At 49.3% G+C, this 21,083-nt stretch overlaps 1 protein-coding gene across 1 annotated transcript; it reads left to right on the top strand.

Moving 5' to 3' along the window:
- Positions 1 to 10,244: 10,244 nt before the first annotated feature.
- On the top strand, positions 10,245 to 19,200 carry ASL (argininosuccinate lyase). Its single transcript, XM_037506776.2, has 17 exons — positions 10,245 to 10,290; positions 10,474 to 10,528; positions 13,182 to 13,376; positions 13,768 to 13,851; positions 14,139 to 14,195; positions 14,336 to 14,433; positions 15,614 to 15,691; positions 15,767 to 15,844; positions 16,238 to 16,290; positions 16,642 to 16,704; positions 16,899 to 17,013; positions 17,172 to 17,256; positions 17,369 to 17,428; positions 17,681 to 17,764; positions 18,565 to 18,645; positions 18,800 to 18,906; positions 19,012 to 19,200. Exons 2-17 carry the CDS (start codon positions 10,517 to 10,519, stop codon positions 19,154 to 19,156), a joined length of 1,395 nt encoding a protein of 464 aa, XP_037362673.1. The 5' UTR covers positions 10,245 to 10,290; positions 10,474 to 10,516; the 3' UTR covers positions 19,157 to 19,200.
- The last annotated feature ends 1,883 nt before the right edge of the window (positions 19,201 to 21,083 follow it).

The raw sequence follows: 21,083 nt of genomic DNA, 5'->3' as shown, positions 1-21,083 counted from the left end.
AATCCATCTGGAACCTTCTGATCAATACTAGTAAGGTAGTAAGTAGTAAGTATTGATCTGGTAAGTACTGCCTTGTAAGACCCCTGCCATTCCCAGCACCCCCAATAATCTTTTCTTTTATTAATGATGCCAAGGGGCAAAGTGGCTTCTGGGCTAATGGAGATAGTCTATTGATATTTCAAGATCTGGGGGGCTCCGGTGTGTTCAGTTTCTGAAAATTCAGTTAACTGTGCACTTTTGTGCACTATTCTGTATATATTGAGACCAAGGGCAAGTTAGGGTTACTTAGGCTGTTTCGGGGACAACTCAGGCAGGGACTTCAGGAGAGTTGAAAGAGGCTTCTGAGGTAAGGGCACAGAAATTCAGGAGAGCTGATGAGGGTAGTAAATTTTAAGGCTAAAATTTGAGGCTAATTGGGACAGTAAATTTTAGAAGACCTTGGGCAGGGGAGGTAAAAAAAGAAATTCTAAGATAAGAGCTGGAAAAATGGGCGCATCTGCCCGGAGGAGTATAGCCATCAGGAGGAAGAGCCAATCACAAAATAGGATGATGACATTTTAGAGTAGGGAAAAAAGGGTTTAAATATCCCCTAGACGCGGGCCCATAACGGGGTCTTTTGCTCCCCTCTCCTTGGCAATGCTGCCTTGGAGTCTTTGCTTTTGTTCTTTTTCCTCGAAATAAACTTTTTCTTTCTTTCCTGAATAAAGTTTGCTTCTCTCTGCTTACTTGTCTAAAAAGTCTGTGAATTCCTTTTTATGGTTTCATGGGACAAGAGCCTGTGGTGGTTCAAGAGCTAAATTAACAGCACACACTGGCTTCAGTATGTTCTTTCAAAAAGAGACGACATGCCCAACATGGAGTCATTGATACTGAAAACCACCAAGATTTAATTTGTAACATAATCGCAGCTTTAGCCTCTCTCAGGAGTGAAGTTTTAAAGCAATCCATCTGGAACCTTCTGATCAATACTAGTAAGGTAGTAGTAAGTATTGATCTGATGAGTACTGCCTTGTAAGACCCCCGCCATTCCCAGCACCCCCAATAATCTTTTCTTTTATTAATAGCCTCTGTGTCCACCGTTTGTGCCTATAAAAACCTTCCATTTTGTACTGTAACTCAAAGCACGTTAGAATGCTTCCCAGTTCATGAATAAAAGTCAGTTAGATCTACACATGGATGAATTTTAACAATTGTACTGAATAAAACATTTTAAAAGGTGAAAAAATCTTAGTCTCCCTTCTCCCTGTTCCATTCTTCCTTGACAGCTGTTTGGCACACACACACACACAAAGAGCATATAGAGTTTAAGACCTTCCTGCCTATTAGTAATCTACTCAGGGGGAATGTTTGAAGAAAGATGAATGTGTAGCAATGTTTTTTCTTGGAAACAGCCTACATGACCAACAACAAGGACTTGATAAATCATGTTTCTGCCATACAATATAACACATGCAGTGGTGCAATATTATGAGTATACTGCAATATTATGTGGTATACTAGATTTTTTAAAAGATATAAAATGATAGGATTTTTAAAAGATATGAAATGATGTGGTGTGACCCTATTAATCTAAGAACAAGTATTGCATAAGGAAAGAATATCTAAGGGTGTGAGAGATAAAACCTCCTAAATCTATTACATTTTTATGTCTTTTAAAAAACAGGTGTAAAGTAGAAGTTATGTGGTCACATGGAAAAATCCCCCACCTGTCTGGGTTCTCAGATTGAACAAGTAATCAAAACAGTATCAGACAGGTTATCAAAGGAAAAATCAACTTAATGTGTACAGAGAGGAGCTACAAGAAAGGGATATAAACCCAAGGTAAGTGACCTGGATGCCAAGGAGAGGGTAGGAGGGAGTTCATATGCCTCTGGATGTATATCCTGTCTTAAGATAGATTTCTGGAGACATTCCCTAAATCTAGGAAATCTACATTATATAAGTAATTGTAACAATTCCCTAAACAAGGTGACATGTATTGGAAAAGGCTCACTCTGGACATCCTGGGAAAAGCTTACCTAACATCTTTTGGGAAGATGAATACCATGCTATCTGTTATCTCCTGGATTTTTAGATATGCTTGAAATATTTCTTAAACCATGGAAGGAAATATACCAAAATATTAATAGTGGTAGTGGTCTTTAGATGAGTCAATTGCTAATTTTCCTGCTTTTTTAAATAGTTCTATCAGTTATTTACTATATTTACAGTAGAGTATCTTGTTATTCCATGATAGTGATGGTTAATGATACAGATTTTGCTGTCAGACCACTTACTATTCCATTTACCTCCATCACTTTTTTTTTTTTAAGATTTATTTATTTATGCATTCAAGAACTGGGATACAGGCCAGAAGTGCAGGAGGTGAGAGGATTCACCCAGGCAGAATGGGGAGCAGAACTGGCAGATCTACTGAATATACTGCTGAGGGAATTGAACTCATGCTGCAGTGGCTGCAGATTGCTTCATACTGCTGACGCTTAACCCCTTGTGCTACCAGGGAGGCCCCTACCTCCATCATTTTCTTAGAGGCTTTTGGACATTGGGGATCTGATTACTTAATCTCTCCTAAACTCAGTTCCTCAATAGGAACTATTAGGTTCCTCAATAGGTCTATTAGGAAATCTTTATGAAGTACTGGCCCATATTCAAGGCTAAGCAAATATTAATTACTATGACGGTACAACCACAACACTCTATAGTAGATTCCATTACTATTCAAATTTTACAACTGAGAAAACTGAGATATAACTGAAGAGATTCTGAATTACCCCAGATCTCTCATCTAAGAACTTGTCTGGCAGGGATTCAAATTCAGGCAATCTGAACAAATACAGGAACTAAGAAACCAGATACAAAAGGCCACGTATTACATGATTTCATTTATAGGAAATTTCCAAGAACAGGCAAATTTATAGAGATAGGAAGAGGAATAACAGTTGCTCTGAGTTGGGTAGGGGTGGGGGACCACCATGATAAATGAAAACTAATGGATACTGAGTTTTTTTTGGGGGGAGACAAAAAAATGCCCTAAAATTGGATTGTGGTAAGGGTTGTACAACCCTGTGAATAAGCTAAAAAATAACACTGAATTATATACTTTAAATGGGCAAATAGTATTTACATATAAACTATATATCAATGAACTATTAAATTTTTCTTAAAATTTACTGGTAGTTGCCTATGGGGAGTGTACTGTAGGGAGAGTAAGAGGAATTTTTAACATTTAACTTTACATTTTTTTTAAATTTATTTTATTTATACAAGAACCGGGTACAGGCCAGATGTGCAGGAGGGTGAGAGGATTCAACAGAGACAGAGCGGGGAACAGAACAGGCAGGCTGACTGAAATATCCAGCTGAGGGGGTCAGCGGGCGAGATAGGAGAGGTCTGCTCCATGGCCGGCGGGAATCAAACCAGCACTGCAGAGGCTGTGGACCGCTTCACAGCACTGCGCTCAACCACCTGTGCCACCAGGGAGGCCCACATATTATTTTTAAAATGTTTTTCAGTGTACATCATTTTTAATTACAAAACTATTACTTTAAAAACAACAAATTTTGGGGCCTCCCTGGTGGCACAAGGGGTTAAGCGCAGCACTATGAAGCAATCCGCAGCCTCTGCAGCACATGTTCAATCCCCGGGTAGCCAGGGAGAGCCCACATGGAGAGGCAGACCTCTCCTGTCTCACCTGCTGTTCCCCTCAGCAGAGTATTTCAGTCTGCCTGTTCTGTTCCCTACTCTGTCTCTGGTGAATCCTCTCACCCCCCTGCACCTCTGGCCTGTACCCACCAGCTCCTGTATGCAGAGATAAATAAATCTTAAAAAAAAAATTTAAAATAATGACAACAAATTTTTACTTTAAAAATCAACAAGTAATGGGCCTCCTTGGTGGTGCAAGGATTAAGTCGCAGCACTGTGAAGCTACCTACAGCCACTGCAGCATGAGTTCCATCCCCCTGCCAGCCAGGGAGCTAACCCACATGGCATGGCAGACCTCTCCTGGCTCACCCACTTCTCCCCTCAGCAGTGTATTTCAATACATCTGCCTGTTCTGCTCCCCACTCTGTCTCTGGTGAATCCTTTCACCCCACTCCCACACCTCTGGCTTATACCCCAGTTCTTGTATGCATAAATAAAGAAATCTTTTCAAAAAATCAACAAGTAAATAATATAGCACCCCAGGCCCAGTTGACCTGATTTGTGTATAGAGTCCCCTGGCCCTCCCTAGAGGAGATTGGGCTCCACAACTAAGTGCTGAAAATCCTCATTGTGTTATTCACTCAGCAAACATGTAGTGATGGCCCATCAAGTGGTGGTGATGATGATACAAATGTGAATCATAGACACCCCCTACTCTGGCTAGCTGGCAATCTAGTTAGGGAACCAGTTCTGGACATCAATAACTACCATACTCCATGTTTAGACATGATGGAGTAGAGAAGGGAATGACTAATGAGGTGGAGAGGCGTCCCAAAGCCAGGGGTGTTTGAGCTGAGTACAGGGAGGAGCAGGCAAGGTCAATTGCAAGCATGGGCTTCTAGTGAAGTGAGGCTTCTGAGGGCATCACAATTAAATGGCTAACTTCAGGTTCTCAAAGGGAGGCCACCCTAAATTTTAGGGGTCATCTGTAGTCACCCATCCCCTGGGGGCAGCTAAGTAGTGAAGAATAAGGCCCTCTCCCAAGGGAAAGCAGTCTGTGGGCTGTCTAGAAGGAATATGCACAAAGACATAGCCCAATCAACAAAGCTGGGCTACTCAAAGACTGAAATTCCTGCCTGCGTTATTCCTGTTCAGGGCTTCTCTGCAGTTCCCCTAACTTGAGGCTATCGGAGTCTCTATTTCTTTGCCATCCAAGACAAATAAACCTGGTAAATGCCTTTTTAAAAAATAGCTGGTTTGGGCCTCCCCGGTGGCGCAGCAGTTGAGCACCGAGGTGCGAAGCTGCCCACAGCCTCTGCAGTGCCCGTTCGATCCCTGGCTTCTCCCCGGCCACCAGAGGAGGGTCCCACATGGCGCACAGACCTCTCCTGCCGCCCACTGCTCCCCTCAGCAGTGTACTTCGGTCCTTCTGCCTGCTCTGCTCCCCGCTCTGGCTCTGGTGAATTCTCTCACCCTCCTGTGCTTCTGACTGTACCCAGTGCTTGTATAAATAAATAAATAAATCTTTAAAAAAAAAAAAAAAAAAGCTGTTTTGGGGCCTCCCTGGTAGCACAGGCATTAAAGACAGTGCTATCAAGCTATCGCCAGCCGCTACAGCACAGATTCAATTCCCGGCCAGCAGGAGAGCTACCCACATGGTGCAGTAGACCTCTCCTGTCTCGCCTGCTGCTCCCCTCAGCAGTGTACCTTGGTCGATCTGCCTTTTCTGTTCCCTTCTCTGTCTCTAATGAGTCCTCTCACCCCCCACACACACCTCTGGCCTGTACCCCAGTTCTTGTATGCATAAATAAATCTTTTTTAAAAATGCAAGAAAAGAGAAGGGTTCACCTGGTAGATAGGACGCTGCCCATGTGCTTATCCTCTGGGTCTTTATATATTCTTGGTACCTCTCACTAAAAAGCAGCTATTTTTATTTTTATTTTTTAAAGATTTATGTATTCATTCATACAAGAACTGGGGTGTAAGCCAGGGGGTTAGAGGATTCATCAGAGACAGAGTAGGGAACAGAACAGGTGGATCTACTGAAAAACATTGCCGAGGGGGATCAAACTCATGCTACAGAGGTTGTTGATAGCTTCACAGTGCTGTGCTTAACCCCTTGCACCACCAGGGAGGCCCCAGGTGAGCCCTTCTAAAGTGCCACCAGTTGTGAGGCCTCTACTAGGGCTGGATCACCTCAACTGTCTCCACTGAGAACTAACAGGATTGGAGCTCTTGCCATTACCTGTGACATTCTCTCAGGCAGGCTCTTATACACTCAACACTATGTATGCATGATTAATCTGAATTCACCAAATGAAGAGCATGGTAACCCACAGGACTTTGCCCAACATTTGTTTTCACCACAAGAGTCAGAAAGATGATTGTCACGTGAGATCTACTAGTGATTGTATCAGCCATTTGTTAAATTGTTCGCTTGAGGGCCTCCCTGTGGTGCAGCGGTTGAGCGCTCGTCTATGAAGCTGCCTGCAGCCTCTGCAAAGCCAGTTCAATCCCTGACTGCCAGGCGAGGGTCCCACATGGCGCGCAGACCTCTCCTGTCATGCCCGCTGCTCCCCTCAGCAGTGTATTTCGTCAGTCTGCCTGTTCTGTTCCCTGCTCTGGCTCTGGTGAATTCTCTCACCCTCCCGCGCTTCTGACTGTGACCAGTGCTTGTATAAATAAATAAATAAATCTTAAAAAAAAATTGATCCCTTGAGTAATTAATTGCTATAAATCAATCTCTTGGATTGCTCCACACAGAGTCATTATTGGTGCCTTGCACATGACAAAAGTGTGGGCAGATTGCTGGGGTTCAATTCCCAGCCCAGAGACTTCAAAGCTTAGTGTCCTTAGACAAATGACTTAACTCTGTCCCTGACTCAGTATATTTGTCAGTAGAATGGAAGTAACTGTAGCATTGATAACAAGGGATGGTTGGGAGGATTTGAGGAGGTAAGCAAAATATAAGATGTTTAGCATGCACCTGGCATACACAGAGCTCAGGAAATATTAGTTATTATTGTTATGTTGTTTATTGCCCCAGTCTATGGATTGTTTTTTCCCTCTAAACAGCTATTTTTAGAGTAAAAGTATTAATTTTGATAATAAGCCCCTCATCAGATATAAGTATGTATATATGAGTGTGTATACATATATACATGTATCTATGTGTGTTGTAAACTAATCTATGGTCACAAAAAGCATGTTTTCTTGGTTGGGGAGAAGGAGGAGGAAGGGATTATAAGGAAACATGAGGCACAAGGAAACTTTTGGTACATTCACTCTCTCAGTTATGATGCGGTTTCATGGGAGTATGTATAAGTCCAAACATATTAAACTGTACACTTTAAATATTTGGATATTATTGTATACCAATTGTCTCTCGATTAAGCTGATATATACATCATACACACACACACACACACATACACACAGTGAGGATTTTAACAGTGAGACTGTGAGCACTTTTTAACATTTGAAAATATTTAAACATTCACCCTTCAATAGCTATTTGCAAATCTTCTGGAGAGTCACCCATTTTCTTGTTAGTATCATTAATTCATTTCTTTTTGTTGCTAAGTTATACTCCAGGTAGCTCTTAAAGTTCATTTGGTAGTTTGTTCTCTGAGCATTTGGAGGCACAGTCCATCTGGAGCTTCTTCCCATACCTAATCTAGACCTTTCCTCTTAACCCAGGCTGGAAGCCCATCCGCATTCCAGGAGCAGACCTTGATGGTGGCTGATTTGCCACTAGGTGAGGTTTCCTGAACCAGGAATTCTCATAAGGAATGGTCCCTCTCCTGCAGCCTCTTTTTTGTTTTTCTTTTCCCCCCACCTGATTCTTCTTGGCCTCTGGCTCGGTCTTGTGCTCTTTCTCATCTGCTGCCTCCTTTCCCTTTTTCCCATGTTTCAGCATCACTGTAACAAATTCCTTTCCAAGTTGCCCACAGAAATAGTATTTTCAAAACCTTGCCCAGGCACAAAGAATTTAATGTAATTATTAATATTGCTGTTTAAACCCATCATCTTGCTCATTTTTCCCTATCTGCAATTATATCCTTCATTCTTGACCTTTTTTGGATTCAGAATATTTTAGTATTCCATTTTCTCACCTCTATTGAGTTTTTGGATATATACCTTTTGTGTGTGTGACTAGCCTAAGGATTAGAACATGAATCCTTAACATGCTAATTTGTCCTGAATTAATAGTACACCTGTTCATGTATAAGAAACTAACAACAGCATAATTCCATTAGTATCCTCCTCCACTTTGTTATAAAACTAACAATACCTTGTTATTATATTTAGCTTAAATTTTCATGCATCTTTAAAGAAATCAAGACAGAAAATATCTTCTATGTATAAGCGCCATTTCTGGTGTTCTTCGTTTCTTTCTGTAGATTCAAGCTCTATCTGATGTAACTTTCCTCCAGCTTGAAGAATTTCCTTAGCCTATCTTGTAGTTCTAGTCTCCTGGCAATGGGATTTGGGTGCCTATCTTTTAAATTAAGGCTTAAGAATTCATCCAATCCCAGCTACCATTTCTGTTGCATTGTAGGATTCAGAGAACCCTCGTAATCTCTGGGTATGAACTCATCCCATCCCGAAGCCCCAGAAGCCCCTTCCTGGCAATCTGAAGGGGAACTGGGTTTGATATGATCAAACACGTTCCTGAGAATGAGGATAATAAGGAACCTGAAATTGTTCCCCATGGTGGCCCAGAGGAAGCTCTGTCTTCCTTCCAGTCACGCTTCCATACCAACCTCAGGATCCGTCTAGACCTCCTACTTGGGGGAGAAATTGCTAGACTGTTTATTGGAGTAAGTGTTGCCTGAGATAATCACCCTTCAGATCCCTTTTCTGATCCCTCTATGATCTATTGGTAGCAGAGGGTGGGCTCCTGTTTGTGAGAAATGACCTATTCCCCCTGCCCTATTCATTGTACTGCTAACAGACTGAACACTGACAGACACTTCTCTGAGCTTCTCTCAGCTTCCCTGAGTTTTTTCATGGCCTCAACTTTTTCAGAAACAGCTTGGCTACTGAGCTCCCATGAGTACAATACCAAGGACATTTTCTCAAGATCAAGGCTCATGTCCATTTTTGTGTCTATTGTCAGGCCCTTAGCTTCAGGCTCCTTTGGCTTCTCTGGCTTGTTTTTTGTTTTTTCTTCACAAGCCTTAATGTTGTGTCCTTGTCTTTCTCCTTCTCCTGAGTTATCTTTTTCGGATTCTGCATTGGTGTACATACTAGCCAAGCAGGCTATTTGCTGCAGGCAAACCTGGGGCAACAGTTTCTCTTCTGTCATGTGGTGCAGTGTGGGTAGCCAAACTATCTCCTTCAAACCCCTAGTTAGAGCTTCAGTTTCTTCATCTGTAAACAGGACTGTGTGAAGATGAAATGAGAGTAACCATATATAGGCGTTAGCACAGAACCTGGCACCATGTTAGGTGTTGTGGTTAGAGGCCTGTCCTCAAACATCTTCCCCAACCCCCTTTCCAACCTCAATTTATTTGCCAAAGGTTTGGCCCCTGTATGTTGCTGTATGTTAAGGAATGTGACCTCATATTTGTAGAGTACTACTGGCTTTCACGCTTGGACTCCCAGACACTAACAGTAGCCCTCTGACACTAACCGGTAGTTCCCAGGGTCTTTGCCATAAATCCAGTTTTTGGGCTATGTCACTTACGGGTGGTCTCACAGGCTTCCCTGTCTACCCACACCTTGTCTGTGGCTTGCTGTAGTCCAGTTCTCAGGCTTCTATGGAATAAGACAGGAGACGGGTAGGAGACAATGTAGACAAAGTAAGGCCTTGCTACCAAGGAGGTCCCAGTTGGGCTGGGAAGAAGATCCAGAAGTCACAACTACAGTGCCCCCAATTCAAAGACTGCCAGGGTCCCACTGGATGCCTGGGCTGGACACCTGGATCATCAGGAATCTCCCTGACATTGAGGATCCTTGAATACTGATGGATGACTGGGAGGTAGCACAGCAAACCGTGAGAGAAAGTCATTCCAGGAGCATGAAAAATCTTTTCATAAGATTTGAAGCAGCCTGGGAGCTCCAGGTAAATCCACTCTTTAGGTAAATCCACTAAAAACCTTCAACCCACAAGCATCCCAACCACTGGTCTCTTCTTTCTTATAACTATTGTCAACTATATCTTCCTAAAACAAACAACAAAAATGGTTCCCTGATTTTAAAATCTGTTGACTCTCTAAGACCTACAGGTTCAAGACCAAGCTCTCTCCCCTGATATTCAAAGCCCTTCACAATCTTGTCCCAACCCACTTCCACCAAATCTTCTCCCCGCTCCCATCTGGGAGCCCCTGGCCCTCTTCGCCTCTTCCCCCAACCCAGGTCTCCAATCCCCAGAGCATCTGCCTCCCGAGCAGTCACTCGGGCACCACCCACCCTCCTTGCCCCTCGCCAGGCCCTGGGGTCGCCCAGCCCCCAGCCAGGCCCGTGCGCCCCGCCCAGTGCCGGGGGTGGGCGGCGGAGGCAACACCCACCTCGCCGGGACGCCGGGATTGGCGCGGCGGGCGCGGGAGGCGGGCCAGGGCCGGGCTGGCTGCTGCCGACGCGATCCTGGCCAGAAAAGCCCGGCGAGCGAGCGCGAGAGCCCGACGGCGCTGCCAGGAGGCGGTGAGTGCGCGGCCACCGCGGACGGGCGGACGGGCGGGAACAGTGGACGCCGGACACGCGCACGCGCTGGGCGCTGCCCACGTCCGCCTGCCCACGGCTGCGCCCGGCGGTGCCCGGGCCCCTAGCGTCCCCGCCCGGGAAACTCCGCGGCTAGGAGGTCGTCAGTCCGGTCTTGTCTTCCAGACCCGGAGGACCGAGGCTCCCAGACGACTAGGAACCGCCCAACATGGCCTCGGAGGTGAGTGGGACCCAGGGGACGCGGTCCTCTGAGCCTCCAAGCGAGGGGGGGGGGGGTGCCCTGGGGCCGGCCGAGGCCGTGACCTGCGCACGAGATCTCCCCGTGCCAGACCTGCCGCTGATCATCCTCCTGATAATTACCCTCCCTGGCTGCAGGGCGCACCTGCCAGGTTTGCCTGGACTCCCAGGCGTCCCCATCACTGTCTGCTCTCCCTTAAGTCCCCTCTAGGGCGCCCCGAGGTGGTCCTGGTCAAATTGGCCAGCCCACACTGCTCTGACAGTCCTTGAGATGGCAAAGGCACCTCTTCATTCCCTCCCCCTGGCCCCCTGTCAAGCCTTACTCTGTGCACCTTCTCCTGCTGTCACAACTGTCCCAGTGTGTAGCAGAGTCCCCGAGACTGGCCTGGGGAAAGAACCAGGTGGTAGGGGACCGTGTGCTGTGGCCCCAGAGTCCAGTGGCTTCTTGTCTAATGGCTTCTCATCCTTAGAGTCAGAGGACTCCTGGGTGCGCTTCCTGATCAGTGAGTGACAGGACTTGGGGGCACAGATTTCCTTCCTTGGGCCTCAGTTGATTTATCTGGCAGATGGAGATAGTAATAGCTACCTGCCTTCCTCTGTAAGGTACTGGATCATGAAGTCATTCCTTTGAACCCTTCAGGTAAAAGGGGCTGTTTGCTTGATGCCAATGAAGAGAACTCTGAGCCTGGGAAGCAGGAGGTCTGGCTTCCAGTCCTTTCTGGCCCTCATTAGCTGGCAAGCCATTTTCTCTCTCTGGGCCTCAGTTGGTTCATCTGAAAAAAAAAAAAAAAACCCGGGATAAGAATGCCTGCCCTGCTAGCTTTTGGATCATGGTGGAGGGCCAGGGGGCAAAGCCTGGACTTTGGAGTCAAACAGACTTGGTTTCTGAAGCAGTCACTCGACCTCCTGAACCTCTTCACTCATTTGTTAAATCAGGCAACAGTGTCCACCTCCTAGGAGGATATAAGAGGCACTCTAGGAGGTTTTTTGTGGAATGCCTAGCACAGGACTAAGCAATGGTAGGTGCTCAGTAAATGCTGGCTCGTGATACTAACAGTAACAAAGCTGGTATTTCCCTTGTGTATTCTAAATTGGTTGCTCATTCATCTTAGCCCAACCCAGTGCCCCTGCCCCAAAACCCCAAGGGAATCATTATGGCCCAAATGTTCCCTGATTTTAAGCAGTGCCCTACCCCACACTGGCCTCCACATCCCCTCAGTGTCCAAGTGACACCTCACTCTGACATACTCCTAGGGTCCTTTTAAGGTTGCCAGTGGAGTGGGAGCTTGGCCCCAACAAAGAGTAGGCTGCCTTCTGGAGACCAGGGTGCCAGGTGACCTCTGCTTGCCCCAGGCCATCCTGTGGATTGGCACTAATTGGTCTGGCTGCAGCCCTGCTTGTTAAGTAGTTGTTATTACTACCAACCTATGCAGGAGCCTGCTGGGGGAGGCAGTGCCAGGTCTCTGGCTGAGGGGAAGGCTGGTTCTTGATCCTGCCTGGCTGGGCCTGGCTTCAGTGGTCAGGAACAGGGTCCTACATGGTGCTTTGCTGGAAGTCTAGGCTTGATGGGCAGCAGAGAGGCAGACCTAGCTCAAAAGGCTGAGGGTGGAGGCTGCCTCCGTAGGGCGGAGTCCTCTGGCAACCAAGGCTGTTGGGCATGAAGGGATCAGCTCACAGTCTGGGGCCAGAGCATGCTGGAGGCCCCTATGCTGCACACAGGAACTGGGAGTGGAGCTAAGGCACGCCCTGGGTTCAGCAGCCCTCAACCCCTCCTTAATAATAGCTAGAATCTGCCGAGAGCCAGGCACTGTGCTATGTATGCACTAAGCCTATTTTATTTAATTGAATGCTCACAGTTCTATCAGATAGGCTATTACTATCCCTATTTTACAGAGTAACCCTGAGGTTATAGAACATGCCACAGTCAGGTGGCTAACAGAGGTCTGGGACGTGCAGAGATATGGTCCCAGTGGCCACTTATAACCCCTTCTTCCCCCTCCTGCCACAGCAAAAATGCCAGTGAAGTAACATGCCCACCTTCACCCCAGCGCATTCTCTACTAAGTCCTTGGCACTCCAGACACTTGGACTGCTTTCCACATGTCTGTACCCCTCCCCTATCTGTTCCATGCCCTGGCCTATGCCCTCTTTCAAAACAGAGGCGCCTCTGTCTCATCCCTCTGCCCTTGGCTCCTGGGGGACAGAGGGTCAGCTAGTGATCTCCTAAAGGGCTAGTGATAGCAGGTGCTCTCCAGAGTGGTGGTGGGGGTGGGATCTTAGGCTGTAGGCTTGAAACTATGAATTCCAGAGTGAGTTCTCACTTTGGTCAGTGGCAGGAAAGGTCTGGAGGTTCTGCTGGTCTCAGGAGTGCCTTATACCCTGCCTCCATCAGCATGTGATGGGAAAGAACCCTAACTTCAGTGTCCAGCTCATTCCCACATTCACTCCCTGAGTGACTTTGGGCAAGCTGCTGACTCTCTCTGAGCCTCCAGTTCCTTATCTGTTCAGAGAATAATCCTGCCTGTTGACCCCCACTGCCCTGAGACCTGATAACTCTCCCTGTGGGCCCTTTGTGAGAGGCACTGTTCTGAGGGTGGGGGGAGATTAATTGCTCTGCTCTCCTTCTCTCCTGGCCAGAGTGGGAAGTTATGGGGTGGCCGGTTTGTGGGCGCTGTGGACCCCATCATGGAGAGGTTCAACTCATCCATCGCCTACGACCGGCACCTGTGGGAGGTGGATGTGCAGGGCAGCAAAGCCTACAGCAGGGGCCTGGAAAAGGCAGGGCTCCTCACCAAGGTTGAGATGGACCGGATACTCAATGGCCTGGACAAGGTATTCACCACACCTCAAGACCCACCCGAGAACCCCTCCCATGGCCCCTGGTTCCTACCAAATTCCTAAGTGCAGGTGCAGACTATCCCAAACCTGTTATTTTCCCTTATATGTCATTCCCCTTTAACCATGTGCTGTGCTGACCATCTCTCCTTGTCCTTTAATGCTCCCCACCATCCCCATGGCCCAGTGGCTCATGGGTGGAAGTGTGCTAGGCCTGAGATGCTCCCTTGGGGGTGGGGACTGCATAGACCCCTTCTGTGGCGTGCTCCCAGGACTCAGCTCCTACACAGGGCTAGTCAGTGACCAGGTGGGGTTGGGACCAGGTTAAGGGCCCTCAGGCTCCCGATGCCTGTCCACCTAAGCTCAGGGTTGCTGCCATCTACTGCAGGTGGCTGAGGAATGGGCCCAGGGAACCTTCAAACTAAACTCCAATGATGAGGACATCCATACAGCCAATGAACGGCGTCTAAAGGTATGACCCCCTTCTGCCCCCACAAGGTGGAGGGGAGCTCTCCACCTTGCCCTAGGCCCCTTTGAGTGTAAGTGCCATCATTCTGTTACACCATCATTGGCACTTTGCAGGTAGGACCTCAAAGCAGGAGACCTCAGCAGAGATGGCAGAGACTTGGGCAGACCCGTAGGGCCCTAGGGAAAAAGGGAGGGTGACTGGACTGGGGAGGAACTTGGCCCTGCCTGGGCAGACTCTATGGGCCCCAGAGCAGACAGACCCTGACCTCATGCCTCTCCCTTCACCCCTAGGAGCTCATTGGAGAAACGGCAGGGAAGCTACACACAGGACGGAGTCGGAACGACCAGGTAGCACCAGCCCCTCCCCTCTACCCCTGACTCTGTACTTCCCTAACGTTGGGGAGCTCAGGTGGCAGAGTAAGGGCTCAGTGACTGTCCTTGCTCTCAGGGAAGGTACCTCCCTTAGTGCCGACTTCTCCTCCCCACAGGTGGTCACAGACCTGAGGCTTTGGATGAGGCAGAACTGTTCTGAGCTCTCTGCCCTCCTCCGGCAACTCATCAAAAGCATGGTGGATCGAGCAGAGGCGTGAGTGCTTCAGGGATACCCAGAGAGGGCACAAGAGCAGCCAGGGTTTCCTCTCCCCTGGGACAGGCAGTCTAAATGCCAGGGATGAAGAGGGCAGGGGAACCAAGATGTGGAGTAGGGGTGTCCCAGAACTCCTGGATCAAGTGAGGTAAAGCAGCTAGGAGTGCTCCCTGCCCCCATGCTAGCCTCACCCAGCAGGCCAGGCAAGCTCACCCTCTGAGGAACCACAGGCAGAAGGGGAAGGCACTAGGCAGATGCCCTGAAGCCTGAGGAAGAGGCTAGGCTGGCTGTGCCTGGGGCAGCCAGAGTCACTCCTCAGCCTGCCTGTGCCCCTGACCCTCAGACCCCCAATCCTGCCCAACATGGTTGACAAAGGAGAGAGCCAAAGGCTGCCTCCTGCTGGCCTCATCCTCAACTTTGGCTTGACTGCTGAGAAGCCCCTTTTTAGTGTCAGAGACAGGGTTCAGCCCTTCTCTTCCCCCAACTCCCCATGACCCCTGTTTTACAGACCCCGCCACTTGGGAGAAAACAAGGGCATAAAAACCATCATCCTGGGGGTACCAGAAGAACTAGGGAGTGACTACTATTGGGTACAGGGTTTTTATTGGGGGGTGGTGTGATGAAAATATTCTAAAATTGATTGATGTGATGATAGCTGTTTACTGAAGTGAGTGAATTGGATGGAATTACATCTCAATGAAACTGTTAACAAACAAAAGCCAGAACTATCACCCATAGCACTGCTGCCTCTGCCCTGCCTACTTTAAAGTGCCCCCAGCTTTTCTGGGGTCCTCAGGAACTTCTCTTGTGCTCACCAGTTTGGCTTCCCACTGCTAGGTGGGAGCCACTGTGTGCCTTGTCCTGCTTTGGCTCTGCCCACATTAGCTGCTAGGTGGCAGAGGCCCAAGCTGAGGATGTCATCTACACTTGGCTTGGTTAAGCCTTGGGCCTTGATGCCCCCAGGCTGGGCCAGTCACATTTGCCCATTCAAGTGTCCTTTCCTTTATAATGTGTTTGTCTCCAAGAGGTCACTTGGTTCCTCAGGCAGGCAGATCCTTGGTAGGCCTGCTCTACTCTTCCTTGGAGGGTCCTAGGCCCAGATGGTGCCGGGTGTCACTGGCAGGCCTCACATAACTCTCCTGAGCCCTTCAGGTCTCCTGTCCCTACTCTTCCCCTACAGGGAACGGGATGTCCTCTTCCCAGGGTACACACACCTGCAAAGGGCTCAGCCTATCCGTTGGAGCCACTGGATCCTGAGGTGAGGCAGGGGGCGGTGTAGGGGCTGTGATGGAGGGAGGGCCCCAGGCTGCCCTGACCCTCTTGCTTCCCGCAGCCATGCCGTGGCACTGACCAGAGACTCTGAGAGGCTGCTGCAGGTGCAGAAGCGGGTCAACGTAATGCCCCTGGGGAGGTGAGCGGGGCTTCAGTGTTCAGAGGGGAAGGGGGCGGTTGCTGCCATACAGTTAGTGTGGCCCTTTGAGAAGAGAAGGATCTAGGAAGGACAGAGGAAGAGAAAGTCAGAGAACTGGCCTCCCTGCCCAGAGTTCTTCCTATAAGGACATGAGGGGGACCCCTAGCTTGCTCTGTGATGGGGCAACCAAGCTAGCAAGTGAGTCAGCAGGGCCACAGCTCTCCAGCCCGCTGAGCACAGGCTATTTTCCCTGCACGCGGACAAGTGGCCTGGCACCATGCTGACCGGGTCGTGGCTCTGGCAGCGAGGGCTCTGCTTGCGGTGTGCATGTGTAGATGTGCCAGGGCCTGCCTGCCAGGACCCCTGGTCACTCAGAGTCCCCTGTCCCCTCAGTGGGGCCATTGCAGGCAATCCTCTGGGTGTGGACCGGGAGCTTCTCCGAACAGGTGAGGTGCCCTGCCCTCCTCCTTGGGGAGACCACCCTCAGCATCCACTGGCTTTGCAAACACACACCTAGGGAGGGGCTTACAGCTCATCTGGGTGAAAATTTCACTTATTACCAATGGTCGCTGAGGTTAGAGACTCAAAGGAGGGATCTTTGCATGGGTGTGTAGTGATGGGGAGACCTGGCTCCTCCCTCCCTCCTGGGACCTAAACAAGAGACATTCCCTACCTTGAGCCCCTCCCTAATCCTTCTCCTTGAAAGGAGGCCATGAGGGAGTGACTGGACCTGGTTTGGGGTAGAGGAGATCCCTCCTTGCCCTCCAACCCTGCCCTATTGCCTTCCCGTCATCTAGAACTGAACTTCGGGGCCATCACTCTCAACAGCATGGATGCCACTAGTGAGCGAGACTTTGTGGGTGAGTCCTGAGGGCCAGCCTTTGTGTCCTCCAGGGCTAGGCCCTATACTGTGCCCCCCCACTTTGGCCCCTTGCCCCAGCTCCTCTCAGCCTCCTCCCTCCCCTTGTATGGTGCACCTGGAGCTTCTCCAGGCAGGGTGAGGAGCAGGAAAGGCCTGCTAATCAAAAAGCCTGCTGTCCCTCTCCCTCACAAGCTGAGTTCCTGTTCTGGGCTTCATTGTGCATGACGCACCTGAGCAAGATGGCTGAGGATCTCATCATCTATGGCACCAAGGAATTCAGCTTTGTGCAGCTCTCGGATGCCTATAGGTAAGGTCACACCTCTGTCCCCACCAGCATGGCTTCCTTCCTCCCATAGGTCTTTGCGGGCAAACCTGGACTCTATGTTGCTAGACTTGCCCTGCTCCCACCCACAGACCCACCAGGGGCAGGGAACCCCCTTCAGCCTCAGTATTTCTTGTCCCTAGCACTGGAAGTAGCCTGATGCCCCAGAAGAAAAACCCTGACAGCTTGGAACTGATCCGGAGCAAGGCGGGGCGTGTGTTTGGGCGGGTAAGCAGAGCAGGGAGTGGGGATGAGGCCTTTGGGCTGACCTGGAAGGTCCTGAGGGAACCTTCAGGATGGGCTCTGAGGTCCAGCCTTCTGACTCTCACTCGCTCTTCAGTGTGCTGGACTCCTGATGACACTCAAGGGGCTTCCGAGCACCTACAACAAGGACTTACAGGTTTGAGACTGTGGCATGAGTGAGCGACTCACCTGCATGTACACCACATACCAGTCTTCAGGGCCCTGGCACCCCAGAAGAGTCCCCGCAGACTGTCACCTCATTTTCTGTGTCCCCATCCCTTGACTACCTCAAGAGTTCTTTCCTTTTCCTTAATGTGGGGTGTGTGGGGTGCTGAGTGCTCCCAGTGGAAGGCATAGGGATGCTGGGGGACAGGATGCTGTGCTCTTACCCTCGCCATGTGCCTCCCAGGAAGACAAAGAAGCCGTGTTTGAAGTATCCGACACCATGAGCGCTGTGCTGCAGGTAGCCACTGGAGTCATCTCCACACTGCAGGCAAGACACACCTCTACTCCCCCAGGACCCTAAGCAGGGGTGGGCATGCCAAGAGGGTGATCTGGAGAGGCAGGAAGGAGGTGGGTCTAGAAGGTCTAGGGCAGGGGTAGGAGGATGTACTTGCCCCTGGGAAACAGTGTAGGAGCAAAATGTAAGCTGCAGCAGGAGAATGGCAGTGGATTAGATGCAAGTGGTCCTCTCGGCTAGCCTGACCAGATTTCTTTCTTATCACTTACTGTGAGAAATTTCAGTATACAAAGGTGAAGAGAATGTGTGATGAACCCTTTTGTATCAACACCCAACCTCAGCAATAGTCAACTCATGGCTTTCCTCACAACCTTCCCCCCACTACTCTTGAGCAAATCCCCATCATATTTTATTCCTAAGTAGTTCAGAACGTGTCTCTAAGGCAGTGACTTGCACAAAGTGTGGTTCCCAGGCCAGTGGCATCAGTAGCATCTGAGAACTTGACAGAAATGCAATTCTAGGCCCTACTCCCAGAGCTACTGAATCAGATACTGGGGGAGGGACCCAGTGATTTTTATTTATAATGGATCTTCTAGGTGATTCTGCACATGCTAAAGATAAGGGCTCTTTGAAAACATAAAGACGACCCCATAGTAAAAATTATTAATAATTATAAAAAGATGGCTTGAGCACAGACAGCAGGACAGGGAGGGTCAGACAGGATCTGACCAAGGCAAATGGCATGCGGCTGAAGAGGAGGGTAAGGTTTGGAGCTGGCAGCTTCTGGCTCCAGGGACCCCAGGACTCATTACATAACTGCCGGGCTCCCCCAGATTCACCGCGAGAACATGGCAAAGGCTCTTAGTCCTGACATGTTGGCCACTGACCTCGCCTACTACCTGGTCCGCAAAGGGGTAAGTGCAGGGTGGTCAAGTGGAGGGGTAAAGGGAAGGATTGTCCTCCCAGCAGGGTAGAGAAACAGAGAAGGGTGGTAATCAGGGAGGGACAGACAGAACAGGGTGGCGAGGAAGCAGGAGTCAGTGCCATCCTCCTCACTGGTGCCCCCAGATGCCGTTCCGCCAAGCCCACGAGGCCTCTGGGAAAGCTGTGTTCATGGCTGAGACCAAGGGAGTTGCCCTTAACCAGTTGTCGCTGCAGGAACTACAGACCATCAGGTGCGGGCCCCTCCCCTGCCTCTGCTGCCTGTCAGGAGGTGAGCCCAGGCCCCCCAAGGCCAGGATGGCCTGGCTGTCCTGGCTCATCTCCTCCTTTCTCCCCAGCCCCCTGTTCTCAGGTGACGTGAGCCACGTGTGGGACTATGGGCACAGCGTGGAGCAGTACGCTGCCCTGGGTGGCACGGCGCGCTCCAGTGTTGATTGGCAGATTGGCCAGGTGCGGGCACTATTACGGGCACAGCAGGCCTAGACCCCTTCCTACGCCTGCTCCCAAATAAAGTGGGCTGAAGAGGAGGCTGCTGTGTGTTTCCTGCCCAGCCTGTGTACCCCAGTGGGGGCTTTTCTGGGTCTGTTAAGTCAGCAGGAGGGACCATCAAGGAAGTGGAGAAACTGGGCAAGGACAGCGGAAGTCACAGATGGGAAGAGAGGCGAAAACACTGCATTTGGTCAAAGTCTGGAGCCTGCACAGGCCCCGCCCCTTTACCACGGGGCATCACCGTGGTCACCTGCCTTGGGTGTCTTGGCAGGACTGGCCTCTGGGGAACCCCGGTGGGACTGTTAGTGGGCAGACTGGGGGGCCACCCTGAGACACCCCAAACCTGCACTCTCTAAAGAGGTTCTGCCATCCATCGCATGAAGACAAAGCATACTTAGTATGAAAGAATTTTAGTAATAGAAGAAAGGATATAGTTTCCCAGTAAAACACTCAGTCACCCATCCACTCATTGGTTAATGCCCAGCCAAACAGGGTTGGCCCAAAGCTGGTCTGCTGAGGCGCAGAATCTTGCCACAAGTCTGAGGCATCTTCTGGTGGGGACCCATAGAAAAGGGGCAGAAGGGGCCAGGCAAGTGTGGGACAAAGGAGCAAAAATTAAAGTACAAATTAAGGGAAGGGCAGCCATTGTCAGCCTCCCCACGTGTCTCTCACATCTCTTTCAAGTGTGTCCTTCCATATCCCTCAAATCGCTGGTGCAAGTCCAAAGCCAAGAAGCAAGAAGGACTTGTTCACATGTCTCTGCTCCAGTGCCTCCTCCAAGTCTCTTCCTAGTCTCCTCTCTCAACCCTCTTCAGCTCCATCTCCCTGCTCAGCTCCACCCTTCATTAGGTGGGGCTGAGAACTTGGAACCTTCCCCTTCTTTGGAGATTACACTGTTACCGGATCTGATGGACTTGGTTAACCCATTTAGTCCCTGTTCATCCACTTCCTTCCAGCATCCAGGAGGTAGGTTCCCCCTGCACATTCTCCTCTAGCTGAACCCACCCTTCCCTGGACCATCAGGCACCATTACAGGGTGTCCCCTGGGCTGAGGCCTGTGCCAAGGCTGCAGGGGTAACCTGTGCCCTCATGAGGGGAGTAGGGTATTGGTTGGTGGCAAAGTCATCCACAGCTACCTTGTGATACCAGGCCCCAGGTGAGCTTCATACACAGGTGCTGAAGATGGCTCCTCCACCTTAGCAATAATGTACAGATGAATTCCCACTACTAACCATGACGTGAGGGCCAGAGACTGGTGGCGTATGCGGGGGGCCCTGCCCTATGCAGTTATGGGAGTCTGCAAAGGGCCTGAGGCCAGCATGCATGTGGTCAGTGTTCAATAGCAATGAGTCCCTGGAGCCAGCAGAAATGTAAGGACCTCTTCTGCACAAATCTCACCAAAATCCTAATAAGAAATGTCTGAAATTTACATTTATTAACAATATTTTCAGACAATCCTGTTAAAAGATAAACAATCTAAGCTTGAAGAAAAATTGATAAACCTTCCTAAGTGATTCTGGGAGCAATGAAAAAAGGCTTTGTTAGTCAAAGAACAAAAATTCCAGCAGTACAAACTTGATACAAAATCCTAAAAGGTCAACTATGGGTCACAGAGCCTTCTGGAGCAGTGGTTCTTAAAACGTGGTCCTGACCATGACCATGGTCTACTAAATCTACTAAATCAGAATCTACTAAATCAATCTACTAAATCAGAATCTTAACAAGTCCTTCAGTCAATGTTGATGTGCACTGAGGTTTGAGAATCACTGGTTTCTAGAACCTTATTATATAAAGTTGCTTCAGGCCACCATTGGCCTCACTTGGGTACCACCTGAAACTTCACCTTTAGAATCTGCATTTTAACAAACTCCCCAGGTGTTCTGTGTACATTAGAGTCACAAGTGCTGATGCAGAGAATGTC

The sequence above is a fragment of the Talpa occidentalis genome, unplaced genomic scaffold, assembly GCF_014898055.3.
Source record: "Talpa occidentalis isolate TD23 unplaced genomic scaffold, MPIMG_talOcc4v2.1 talOcc4.12, whole genome shotgun sequence".
Taxonomy (NCBI): Eukaryota; Metazoa; Chordata; class Mammalia; order Eulipotyphla; family Talpidae; genus Talpa; species Talpa occidentalis.
Note: the sequence above shows the minus strand (reverse complement) of the source record. Positions and strands in the feature narration are given on the sequence as shown.